Source organism: Mirounga leonina, unplaced genomic scaffold (genome assembly GCF_011800145.1).
Source record: "Mirounga leonina isolate KUSES-001 unplaced genomic scaffold, KU_Mleo_1.0 Mir_488, whole genome shotgun sequence".
Taxonomy (NCBI): domain Eukaryota; kingdom Metazoa; phylum Chordata; class Mammalia; order Carnivora; family Phocidae; genus Mirounga; species Mirounga leonina.
This window is the reverse complement of record NW_023270777.1, coordinates 3,243,086-3,255,961: the sequence shown is the minus strand read 5'-3', so window position 1 is coordinate 3,255,961 and position 12,876 is coordinate 3,243,086. Positions and strand designations below refer to the sequence as shown.

The 12,876-nt window shown below is 52.9% G+C and overlaps 1 protein-coding gene across 2 annotated transcripts in view; it reads left to right on the top strand.

Moving 5' to 3' along the window:
* Positions 1-12,558, top strand: part of CCDC42 (coiled-coil domain containing 42) — a 12,971-nt gene extending 413 nt beyond the window's left edge. The window contains exons 2-7 of one of the 2 annotated variants that reach the window (XM_034989819.1): positions 293-398; positions 599-703; positions 2,041-2,238; positions 7,462-7,683; positions 7,796-7,954; positions 12,481-12,558. In XM_034989819.1, coding sequence (XP_034845710.1) covers positions 293-398; positions 599-703; positions 2,041-2,238; positions 7,462-7,683; positions 7,796-7,954; positions 12,481-12,558 — 868 coding nt within the window. The remainder of the gene's footprint in view (positions 1-292; positions 399-598; positions 704-2,040; positions 2,239-7,461; positions 7,684-7,795; positions 7,955-12,480) is intronic. The other variant, XM_034989820.1, reaches the window with a different exon arrangement.
* The last annotated feature ends 318 nt before the right edge of the window (positions 12,559-12,876 follow it).

Below are 12,876 nucleotides of genomic sequence, written 5' to 3'. Positions count from 1 at the left end.
CCCAAGTCACCTGCCCCCTGACCCTGACACCAGCCTGCCCCTCCCCCCGTAACCCTGAGCCCCAAGTCACCTGCCCCCGACCCTGACACCAATCCACCGCCCCACCCAGACCCCCAGCCCTTGTAGCCGTGTCCCCCATTCCCAGATGCCAACACAGCCCTCCCCACACATGACTCCCTTCCCTCACGTGGGGGACAGGACCCCCCCTTGTCTCCCCACAGGCTGGCCCAGCCCCAGCCTGCCCCCGGGGCGCTCAGCACCCACCAGCCTCTCCCACCCCGTGTCTTGGCAGGAAGTTCCCCAACATTGACGAGCAGTCGGAGTCCCCATCCATCCGGCTCCTGGAGAAGAAGAAGGAGGCCAAGATCATGCACCGTGCTATGGAGCAGAAGAAGGAGGTGGGGACTGGGGCGTGGAGTGCAGGAAGGGCTGCAGGGTTTGGAGCCTGGGGACGCCCTCCCCTCCCCCCATTCTGTGGGTGGCAGTGGCTGGAGCCGGGAGTCCTGTGCAGGGTGGAAGGTGGGAGGCCTGGGGGCAGAGGCCCTGGGGGCAGGAGGTGCAGGGGCCCTCCTGACCTCTCTGCTGTCCCCACCCCAAGACATTTCAGCGTAGAATGGAAACCCTGAACCTGCGCTGGGAGGAGTTGGGCATCAAGGAGGCCCAGCTGAAGGCCCACATCCAGAAGTTTGAGCAGTTCATCCAGGTATGAGGGCCCCCAGGCTGCAAATTGCTCCTCCCCATCTTCCTTGCTTTTGCTGACTCCTCACCCTGGGTTAGCATCTCTTCACCGCTCAACAAGGCCTGGGGCTTCTCCCTTTACGTCCCCACTCATTACAGTTTGTAATTTCCTGTTTCCCTGTCACTTTCGGCCCTTCTAGACTGCGGTTCACCATTTCCTCACCTGCACCTGGTACATGCAATGTCTCGGGGGAATGAATCAATGGGTGGAGGATGACAGGCAGGGCTGAACACGTGGGGATACAGAGACGACTCCAGGGCTTCAGTCCCGGCTGCCCACCCACCCCTCCGTCCTTCTGCTGAAGGACCAGGGGTCGGTTGAAGGACCAGGCCCCAGAGTCCATCCGGAGACAACTCCTTTCATTCAGTCCTTAGAGGAGCAATCTGACCACCCAGATTTCTCCAGACCAGCCCTGATGGAGCCCTGAGGGGGCCTGGCCCAGCTCCGGGGTGGGGGGTGGGGGGAGTGGGGGGTGGGGGGGGGCGGAATCCCTGGCCTCCACTCGCTCGAGGGGGTGGCCCTGCTCTTAAGCAGTCTGTCTTGCTCTGCGCCTTCTCCAGGTGGGAGAGGAAGCTGATGGGGGCTGGGCACGTTCTCCAGGGGTCAGGTCCTTACTGGCCAGAGAAAGGCTAGGGGCATGGGCAGGGTGGCAGGAGATGGGACTGAGAGCTTCTCCAAGGGCTGCCAGAGGCCCAGCAGCCTGGAAATCCTGGAAAACTGTCACAAATACAGACCCCTGGGACTCTCTCTGTGCTTTCAATTGTCCTCAGGGGGGGCCCAGCAACTGCATTTTTAAAAAGCTCCCCAGGGGATTATGATGCACAATTGGACTGGTTTAGGGGACCCTGGGTCCTCTCCCGGGCTCACGGGGCAGAGTGCGAACCCTCCCTGTGCCTTCTCCACCTACCTCCGAATGTCCTCCATCCATGAAGAGGGACAGGAACCACACAGGTGCACTGTGAGGGGTGCGAGTGCCCCCTGATCCTGCGGGGAGGGCTTTGTAGAATGAAGGAGAAGGGGGTGTCAGCCCGAATGCCCTTTCTTTGAGGACATCAGTAGTCTGCACTGTCGGCTCCGGCCTCAGCCGGATGCCTCTCCCAGCTGAAGCACGGTTGCCCAGGGCCTCTCCTTTCTATAGTTGGAGAAATTGAGGCACCAAGTACCAAGCACCAAATGGGGAGGGAATCCGGGCCTCCTTGCCCACAGGGGCGGCCCGGCGATCCCTGCCCATCCCCGACAGACAGAGGGGAGGACGGGCCCAGTGTCCAATGGGTGCCACCTCCCTCCCTCCCCCGCCCCAGGAGAACGACCAGAAGCGGATCCGCGCCCTGAAGAAAGCCAGCAAGGAGCGGGAACTGAAGAGGCAGCGCGTGCGAGAGCTGGCCAAGGCCAAGCAGGAGATGGTGGCCTTGCGGCTGGAGCACCAGAAGCTGAGCATGAAGCTGCAGGACTACTCCATCTTCAACAAGTACCTGGAGAAGGTGGTGGAGAACTCAGAGGTGAGCTGGGGAGTGGGCGGGGGGACTTCCCCAGGGCCTGGGGCCAGCGCAGGATGGTGGGAGAGGCCCCTGGGGGGGGGGGGCTTGTTTCTCAGGGGTCCGGGGTCTGCAGGTGCATCTGGGCGGCGTGTGTATGTCTGTGTATGTGTGTGTTGGGGGAGCGAGGTTTCGCTTGGGACCACCAGTGACTAGCTTTGCCTGCAGCAGGATGTGGCTGGCACCCACCCCTGCTCCCCCTCCTCCCTGCTGTGTTCTGTTTACCTGGGAGTTCACGGAGAGAAGGGAGAGAACGCAATGCAGAGTTAGAGAGCGCAGTGCACAGGCCGGGCCCTGGGCTGGTGCGCAGGCCTCCTTGAAACAGGGCTTTGCCCTTTGCTTGGGGCTCCTCCCCTGTCTCCTCCCCTCCTCCCACCTCTGGCCCTTCCTCCTCAGCCTCCTCTGGGGGCTCCTGTTCCTGGCTCCTTCCTTAAGCGGTCCTCGGGTCTTTGTCCCTGACCCTCCACTTTTCTCCCTGAACAACTCAAGGGACCTCCCATGGATGCCTCCCACATCCCCCATGTGACAGCAACAGGCAGGGCCCCTCACAGCGGTGGGGGCGGGGGGGGAGGGGGTATGTGCCAGGTATGGGGTATGCCCTCTGGGGGGTGTGGGTCAGTGTCCTGAGGGCGGCGCCAGGGGGGACAAAGGATGGACAGCTTTCTAAAGTCCCAGATCATTTCTGAAGTCCTGTACTAGAACTAATTTATGCACATGTGAAGCCCAAATCTGTGTAATGTGTTCCATTCTAAGGTACCTATTGTACAATAAATGGTTCATTCATAATGGGGTGGGGGGGAGTGGGGGAGACTACGTATCAAAACAGCAGATAAATTATAAGAGAGGACTCAGACTCAGAGCTGGGGGAAAGGTGTGTCTTATAACCGAGGAGCTTGGCCTGCGTCTGGCTCTGAGCTTCATGCCCCTACACCCACGGTCTGGAGTCCCCGGCTCAGCTCATCAGCTCCCTGCCACCCGAGGCCAGTCCTCCCACTGTGTGTCTGGCTCTGTGAATGGCGTGGCCTCCCACCCTCAGCCCTGCTAGAAGCGGGGCCTCCTCCTCGCCTCCTCCCCCTCCTCCCTCCCCACAGCCCATCAATCAGCAGATCTGGTCTATTCTGCCTCCTAAGTATTTCTGGAATCCGCCCCTGCCCCTTCTTCATCCAGACCCCCAGTGCACCTCATCCGGAGTTCAGCACTGCTTTATTCCCGGCCACCAGCCTGTCCCATGCCCTCCCAGCGTGATCTCCCGCCCTGCTTTCTTCCTCTCTCTTTCCTTCTTCCCTTACGTCTTTCAGAATATTGTAAGCACACGGAAAAGTATAGAGAAATATATAATAGCACCCAGGTATGCACTGCACCTTGTCAGATCTTAATATTTCCCCCTATTGGCTTCCAGTCCTTTTTTCTTAAGACACTACGGCTAATTGAAACCCCTTGGGGGCCCCCGCTTCCAAACCCGCTTCTTTTTCCCCTCTCTGAGGAGGCAGCCACCATCCTGATTTTTAAACTGCTCATGCTCATGCTTGTTATTATTTTGGCCACATAGTACATATCCATAGACTATGAAGGGTGTTGCTCGTGTCTCTTCGAGAGTTGCTTTTTCTTTCTTTTTTTTTTTTTTTAAGATTTTATTTATTTATTTGAGAGAGAGAATGAGATAGAGAGAGAGAGCATGAGACAGGGGAGGGTCAGAGGGAGAAGCAGGCTCCCTGCCGAGCAGGGAGCCCGATGAGGGACTCGATCCCGGGACTCCAGGATCATGACCTGAGCCGAAGGCAGTTGCTTAACCAACTGAGCCACCCAGGCGCCCCTGGCTGTTAGTTTTAGATAGCATGGGTATTTTCTATGTTGCATTTTTTTTTTTTAAGATTTTATTTATTTATTTGAGACAGAGAGAATGAGACAGAGAGCACATGAGAGGGGGGAGGGTCAGAGAGAGAGGCAGACTCCCCGACGAGCAGGGAGCCCGATGCAGGACTCGATCCCGGGACTCCAGGATCATGACCTGAGCCGAAGGCAGTCGCTTAACCAACTGAGCCACCCAGGCGCCCCTGGCTGTTAGTTTTAGATGGCATGGGTATTTTCTATGTTGCTTTTTTTTTTTTTTTAAAGATTTTATTTATTTATTTGAGACAGAGAGAATGAGAGACAGAGAGCATGAGAGGGAGGAGGGTCAGAGGGAGAAGCAGACTCCCTGCCGAGCAGGGAGCCCGATGAGGGACTCGATCCCGGGACTCCAGGATCATGACCTGAGCCGAAGGCAGTCGCTTAACCAACTGAGCCACCCAGGCGCCCGAGAGTTGCTTTTTCTGATCAATGATGCTTTTTCTTTCTTTTTTTTTTTTTATTATGTTATGTTAATCACCATACATTACATCATTAGTTTTAGATGTAATGTTCCATGATTCACTATTTGCGTACAACACCCAGTGCTCCATTCAATACGTGCCCTCTTTAATACCCATCACCGGGCTCACCCATCCTCCCACCCCCCTCCCCTCTAGAACCCTCAGTTTATTTTTCAGAGTCCATCATCTCTCAGGGTTCTCAATGATGCTTTTTCTTAAAAAAAATTTTTTTTATTGTGGAAACTTCCCAACATATACAAAAATAGAATCATCTATTGAATGCCCATTACTCATCACCTAATTCTGACAACCATCGACTCATCAGATCATCCCCCGGACCTTCCCACCTCGGCCATTTCGAAGCAAATGATATTTTTTTCTCATCTGTATGTCAGTATGTGACTCTCAAAGATGAGGCCAATACCTTCATCATACCCGGTAAAAATGTGATCGTAATTCCTTAATATCAAGTCTGCAGTCAATGTTAAAATTTCCCCAGCGGTCGCACACGTGCTTTGTGTACAAGTGGTTGGTTCCAATCGGGGTCCAAACAAGGTCCCTACGCGGCATTTGGTTGATAACGTTTGTGTCTCGAGTGTCACAGACATTCTGATGCGGATCCAAAGAAACTAGACAGAAAAGAGGACATACATATGATCCCACTGATAGATTTAAGAACAGGTAAAAGTGGATCTTTGGTGATAGAAGCCACAGTTCTGGTTTCTTTGGTAGTGGGGCCAGACACTGAGCCGAAAGCGGGCGGTAGACCCTTCTAGGGTGCCGGAAACGTTCTGTCGTCTCTTCACGTATTAGCTAAGAAACTACCACCAACAAAGACTTCACTGGGAGAATCTTCCTTTCATCAGCTGTTTGATGACTTTGTGAGTCTTAAAGGAAAACTCGTTAAGTGCTTGATTCTTAATTACAGTTTTCAGAGTCATGAACTGATTCTCTGGCATCCTCCAAAGGTGACCCGTCGTGTTGTTAGTATGTTATGAATTTGTGGATTGTTGACATATCTGGTGTGTGTCGATCCTTTGCCCTTTTTCTCACTGATGTGCAAAGTGTCCCATCTTTAAACAGCGGGAGCCTCTTGAGGTTGGTACCTGCGTCCTTTGGACACCAGCACCAAGTACTCGACGGATGCTCCTGGGAGCTCCATTTGCTTTATCTGTCGCATGCTGTCACATCGTGTGTGTACTTGGTGAACTTTCGGAAACGCAGACATAAAGTTATCTCTCTGCTTCCTAAAACCCTTTAATGGAGGAAGCCCACACTCCTCCTCGGGGGCTACTGGGCACTTTTGTTACTTCCTCTGGGTGGATCCGTCCCTCCCCATCTTGAACGCAGGCTATTATTCATACTAAGCTCCTGTGAGCATCTTGAACATGCCACACGTACCCGTGGTCTGTAGGCAGCTACTCCCTCTACTTGTCCTCACCTTCCCCCACTTGCCCTTGGCTGGCTGGCTTCTGCTCATAGCTCTGGTCTCATTGCAGCCATCCTTTACCCCAGGAGACCTTTCCTGGATGTTCCCACCTCCTCTGATGCTGACTTGGATGTCCGCCCCCGCCCCCCCCCCCCCCCCCCCCCCCCCCCCCCAGAGGCTTTATCGATGCAAAGGCCAGCGTTCACACCGCCTTCTACGCAGGGAGGGTGGCCTGCAAAGTCAGGCCCATGCCGAAGGAGACAGCTGTGCCTGGCAGGCCACCCGCCCTGCTGGTAGCGTCTCCAGCCCCCACTGGAGAGGGAACCTCAGCAAATGTGAACAAATACCAGACAGCCTTATGCTGAAGATATTACCGTACATCTTTGACCAGCCCCACCCCCCAGTCATAGATTGGGCTTATCACTCCGTGTTGTAACTCTTTCCTTGTCTGTCTGTCCTCCCTCCACACCCGCCCAAGTTGTAGGCTTCCTAAGAGCAGGGTCTGGCTTCCTTATCTCCTGCTCTGTCCCTCGCATTTAGCATACTGCCTGGCTTATAAGTGGTTCTCGGTTATGTCCTTGGACAGGGTAATTACTGCCTTGGGAGACCTTTCAAAATGCACCTCTCCAACCCCCGAGCCCCAGCCAGCAACCCTCTAGAATCACGTGGAGGACCTTTTTGCAAAATTCAGGTGCCAGGGACTACCTCGGACCTGTTTATTTAAATGAATCTCTTGGGGACGCCTGGGTGGCTCGCAGATTGAGCACCTGCCTTCCCCTCAGGACATGATCTCCGGGTCCTGGGAATCAAGCCCTGCTCAGCGGGGAGCCTGCTTCTCCCTCTTCCTCTCCCCCTGCTTGTGCTCTCTCGCTTGCTCGCTCTCAAATAAATAAATAAAACCTTTAAAAATAAATAAATAAATAAAATGACTCTCTCGGGGGTGGAGCCAGACAGGTGTCCTTTTTTTTTTTTTTTAAAGATTTTATTTATTTATTCATGAGAGACAGAGAGAGAGAGAGAGAGGCAGAGGGAGAAGCAGGCTCCCAAGGAGCAGAGAGCCCGATGCGGGACTCGATCCCAGGACCCTGGGATCATGACCTGAGCCGAAGGCAGACGCTTAACCATCTGAGCCACCCAGGCGCCTGACAGGTGTCCTTTTTAAAGCTCCCAGGTGATCCCAACGTGCAGACCGAGGACCCCAGCTCCGGTTGCATGTGCCCCCAACCCAGGAGGGCGAGCAGGGGGGACTCCAACGTCCTTACGGCCTCTGCCCTTTGACCTTGGCCTAGGGTCTCCCCGCTAGGCTGAGGCATCTAGGCAGGGGGTTGGCAGGTGGGGGGGCGGGGAGCTCCACCCACCATCGGGCCTGGGGCGGGCAGCACTGTAGTGACGGAGCCCCTGCCGCAGTTCGAGGAGATCCACGAGGTGATTGCGCGCTACAAGACCCTGGTGAGCATGCACCAGGACCTGATGCAGTCGGCGCAGGAGGGCCAGGAGAAGATCGAGCGCGCCAAGGCGCGGCTGGCGCGCTACATGGAGGAGAAGGACGACGAGATCCTGCAGCACAACAACGAGCTGGCCCGGCTGCAGATGCGCTTCGACCGCGCCCGCAGCGATGTCATCATCTGGGTGAGCGCGGGGGCGGGGGGCGTGGCTGGGGGGCTTCTGGGCGCGGGGTGAGCGAGGGACCACACACGTGCGCCACACACCTGCTCACGTCCCGGCCCCAATCCCTCCCCAGGAATCTCGCTGGGCACACATCCAGAACACTGCCGCCAAGAAGACCCTCTTGCTTGGCACCATTAAGATGGCGACACTGAACCTCTTCCAGATCGTGAGCAAGCAGCTGAAGGAGACCACCACCGTGTCCCTGGAGGACACGCACAAACAGCTGGACATGGTAAGAGGGGGCGCAAGTGCCCTGGCCAGCTGGGTCTACTGAGCTAAGACAGTTGTCCATTGGTCCAAGGCAAGAATGAACCCCACAGAACTGGTTCTCAAATTTAACAGGATCAGAGTCACCCTGGGGGCTGGGGAGTGTTGCCGGGCCCCAGCCCCAGAGTGTCTGATTCAGTATGTCTGAGATGAGAACCCGTGAATTTCCATTTTTCAGCAAGTTCCCAGGTGATGGTGCTGGTCTGGCTTCCACACCTTGAGAACATTGGTCGTAGTCAACACGGGCAATGGCAGGGACCCACTATTGAACTCAGTACTTGTGCAAAACAGTTCTACTGCATTCTAGAAAGAGGCTGAAGGCTCGTGCCCAAGGTCCACTCTTTGGGAAAAGAGAAAATTGGGGGTTGGGGGGTAGGGGGAGGAATCAGCAAGTTTAGGGAAGTGTTAGGGTCTTATTAGAACCAATCTGACATTTCTCTTTGAAATAGCTGAAAGGAGGGGCACCTGGCTGGATCAGTTGGTTAAGCGTCTACCTTCAGCTCGGGTCATGATCCTGGGGTCCCTGCTCAGTGGGGAGTCTGCTTCTCCCTCTCCCTCTGCCCCTTCCCCTGCTTGTGTGCACGCGCGCTCTCGCTCTCTCTCAAATAAATCAGTAAAACTTTTAAAAAAATAAAGTAACTGAAAGGAAATTGGAAAGGAAATACCTTTCTCACTACATGATTCAAAGCTGTTCGATGCCATGTGCATGCACCACCCCCAAATCATCTCACTTCTGACCACAGGTGCACATATCCTACTTTTGGGGAAACTCGGTGAGGGCAGATGCATTAGCCATGCTTCTCGTGCCGTGCAGAGAACTTGACTAATTCTTCGTTCCTTTGGCAAAAGCCTCGGGCTCTGCCGCGAAATAATAGAATTTAAGCTCCAGAAGGCAGGGATTTGTGTTTGCCTTGTTCCCAACTGTATCTCAGTATCTAGAACAGTGCCTGGCACACAGTAGGTGCTCAGTAAGTGTTTGGTGAATGAATATGAAACACAAGCCAATAAAAGCCATGGACTGGAAGGCACTTGCCCTATTTAACAACAACAAAAAAGTGAAACTTGGGGCGCCCTGGTGGCTCAGTCAGTTAAGCGTCCAGCTCTTGCTTTCAGCTCAGGTCATGATTTCAGGGTCGTGATACTGAGTCCCGCGTGGGGCTCTGCGCTCAGTGGGGAGTCTGTTTGAGATTCTCTCCCTCCCTCACCCTTGGCCCCTCCCCCAACTCGTGTGCGCCCCCTCTCTCTCAAATAAATAAATAAATCTTTAAAAAAAAAACAAAAATAGGGGCACCTAGGTGGCTCAGTCATTAAGCGTCTGCCTTCGGCTCAGGTCATGGTCCCAGGGTCCTGGGATCGAGTCCCACACCGGGCTCCCTGCTCGGCGGGGAGTCTGCTTCTCCCTCTCCCACTCTCCCCGCTTGTGTTCCCTCCCTTACAGTCTCTCTCTGTCAAATAAATAAATAAAATCTTTAAAAAAATAAATAAAAAAGTAAAACTCATGAAATGTAAAGGATTTCACCCACTGACCAGCCCAGAAGAGGGATTTCCCCAAGCCGGACAATCAGCCTGCAGCTCAAAGTACGTAGAGCAGAATTATTGACAGTTGAAAGACTATGAAGGAAATTAATAAGAAAATTTATTCCAAAGCAGCAATTCTCAAACTTTTTGGTATCAGGAGACCTGCATACTCTTAAAGTTGATTGAAGACCCCCAAAGAGCTTTTGTCTATTGATATTTACCGTATCAGAAACTCAAGCAGATAAATTAAAAAGAATTCACTTTTTTTTTTTTAAGATTTTATTTATTTATTTGAGAGAGAGAATGAGAGACAGCACGAGAGGGAAGCGTGTCAGAGGGAGAAGCAGACCCCCCGCCGAGCAGGGAGCCCGATGCGGGACTTGATCCCGGGACTCCAGGATCATGACCCGAGCCGAAGGCAGTCGCTTAACCAACTGAGCCACCCAGGCGCCCCAAAAAGAATTCACTTTTAAGTGATAAGAAGAAGCTGATCAACATCAATGGCGTGCTTGATGAAAAACACGTTTTCGAAATAATACTTTGTGGGACAAGTTGCACTTTCACAAATCCATTTAATGTCTGGCTTCATGGAGGACAGGTGGATTCTCCTCTCTGCTTCTGCATTCAACCTGCTGTGATAGAGCCCTATGTCACTGAAACACCCCAGTCTGATAAAAAGCCGCTCATGAAAGAAAAGACAAGTAATGTCTCCGTATTACTGAAAAAAGGACTTTGCCCCTGCAAACCCCTGTCCCTGGCAGAAGGGTCTCAGGGACTCCTGGAGGTCCTCAGGCCCCTCTCTGTTAGCTGTTGTAAAGCAAGGAGGTGCTCATCTCCAGCTCCCCAACCCGCCCAAGCATTCCCTGCTCAGACCCTAGCTCCCAGCCCATCCACTCCCGATTTTGAGCTTTCTATAGGAACACTTCCTTCTGCTCAAGTTGTTATTTTAAAAATATCCCACAGTGGGGCGCCTGGGTGGCTCAGTCGTTAAGCGTCTGCCTTCGGCTCAGGTCATGATCCCAGGGTCCTGGGATCGAGCCCTGCATCGGGCTCCCTGCTCGGCGGGAAGCCTGCTTCTCCCTCTCCCACTCCCCCTGCTTGTGTTCCCTCTCTCGCTGTGTCTCTCTCTGTCAAATAAATAAATAAAAATCTTTAAAAAAAAAAAATATCCCACAGCATCCCCATAGGACGGGAGCCTACGGACAGACATACACATGATTAACTAGCCTGAAACAATTAAAAACAAGGACCTGGGAAAATTAACGTTACAACCGAAGGTCCAGGCCCGAGCGAGAAATACAGACTGCAGATTCTTGGAGTATAAAGGACAGTAGCTCAAGAGCTTCAGCAGTTGGTTCTGTGCCTCCTGATGACAAGAAGGAAAAGCAACACATAGTTCTTGTACCAAAATGAGAAAACGTAGGTGTGCTCAGAGCAAACCTTTTCCGGTGCTTGACTCTAATTGAAATTTCCCAAGGAGGCTGCAGAGACTCCTAGCACATGGATGTTCCCAAAAACATCCCTATGACGCATCCAAGCACAAGCTCTGGAAGGCAGCCACTTATCTAGAATTGAGGAGCATGGGCCCACAGTACAACTTAGGAAGCATGATTTTGCAAAAGGCTGAATTTGAATTCAATGGTACCGTGTCTTGGAAGGTCCAGCGCGATCCCTGAACAAAACCCAAGCTCACTGGAGTGGCATTTTCCTAATTGTGCTTGGCAAATTCTAGGACCCCAAGAGGTGGTTAAGTTTCCTATGGGGGAATCAAAGGAGCTCGTGGACTAATAGGTTTGGAAAATTCTCAGTGAAGCAAAGTTAGATGGTCTTTGCACACAGGACTCCACCGTCTTTGCTATGGTTCTGCCCTGAGACTCTCCGAGCAGATAACATTTCTAAAGCTAACTTGACCACAGAAACTTTTTGTGGGGGAGTGTGATGACTGGTTATAAGAACACAGAACATGGGTGGCTCAGTTGACTAAGCGACTGCCTTCGGCTCAGGTCATGATCCTGGAGTCCCGGGATTGAGTCCCGCATCGGGCTCCCTGCTCGGCGGGGAGTCTGCTTCTCCCTCTGACCCTCCTCCCTCTCATGCTCTCTGTCTCTCACTCTCTCTCAAATAAATAAATAAAATCTTAAAAAAAAAGAGTCTCCTTTGTAAAAAAAAAAAAAAAGAACACAGAACATGGAAAATTCTGGGCTCGTCTCCTCCGTAACCTTGGGGAAGAGACTTTAATTCATTGACTCTTTGTTTCCTCTTTTACAAAACAGGAATTGTATCCATAATAGTAACAATATTCATGGCAGACAGGGTTGTCGAGAGTTTGGGACAGTCTGTGTAGTCCCATCTCCAGGAACATTCTCGAAAATGAGAGATTTTAGAACTGAGGTCTTAGAGGCCATCGAGGTCAACCCGTTCTCCCCCTTCCCTTTTTGAAGATGAAGAAGCTGAGTCCCAGAAAGATGAACTGATTTGCCCAGAGCCGTATCAGTAGACCAGGTCCCCACGTGGCACACGGAGCCCGTGTTCTTTGAAACAAGCTGGTGAACAGAACTCAAGCTTCCCTTGTGACTCAGGATTGTCAAAACGGGCATCGGTTCTGGGTTCCAAGTAAATGCCCCCCTTGAAGGCTATTAAATTGTGGGTAGCCGTCTCCCCCAACACTGCTGGCCCCCTCCTGCCAGAGGCTTCTAGTACTGGAGTCTGCCCAGCATCCCCTCGTCTTTCCCTCCATCAGACTGTCCACCGTTCTTCATGCCGCCTCCATGTCGGCCCCCAGGAGCTCCCTGTTTGTGCCTCCCAGTCTGCTAAGCCTGATGAATAACTGTCAAGTAAGGGAAAGTTAAATGCTTTAAGAAGTCAGTCCCAGAGAAACAGTGACTCCTTCTAGGTTATGCCCTGACGTGCTCCGTGTGGGGACAGGGTGGCCTGATGCTGGGTGGGCTAACTCGGGTCCCCTTGCCTTGTTAGATCCAGCAGTTTATCCAGGATCTGTCGGACATCTGGGCAGAGGTGAGGAAGAAAGAACAACAGCAAGTCCGGGTCTAGGGAGCAGCCGCGGTTCCAGAATGTTCTGAGACAGAGACAGAGAGAAGATGGGTTCGTGGTGAGCTTGCGGTCCTGTCAGCCCAGTCCGGCTGTCTGGGGACCCCTGTGCCTTTCTGCTGGCGAACACCCTGCCATTTTCCCTGAAAACATTAAATTCTGTAAGATGTTTGTTTCTAAGTTCTGTCCCTTTTTGGTTTGTTCACGGCGAACATGGTCCATTGAAGGGAGAAAAGCACCCCCTCTTGAAGCTAGTCACTTAGGCAGCCCAGGGACTCGAAAACAAATCTCGGGCCTGGCATGTCCTAGGCTTTGGACTTG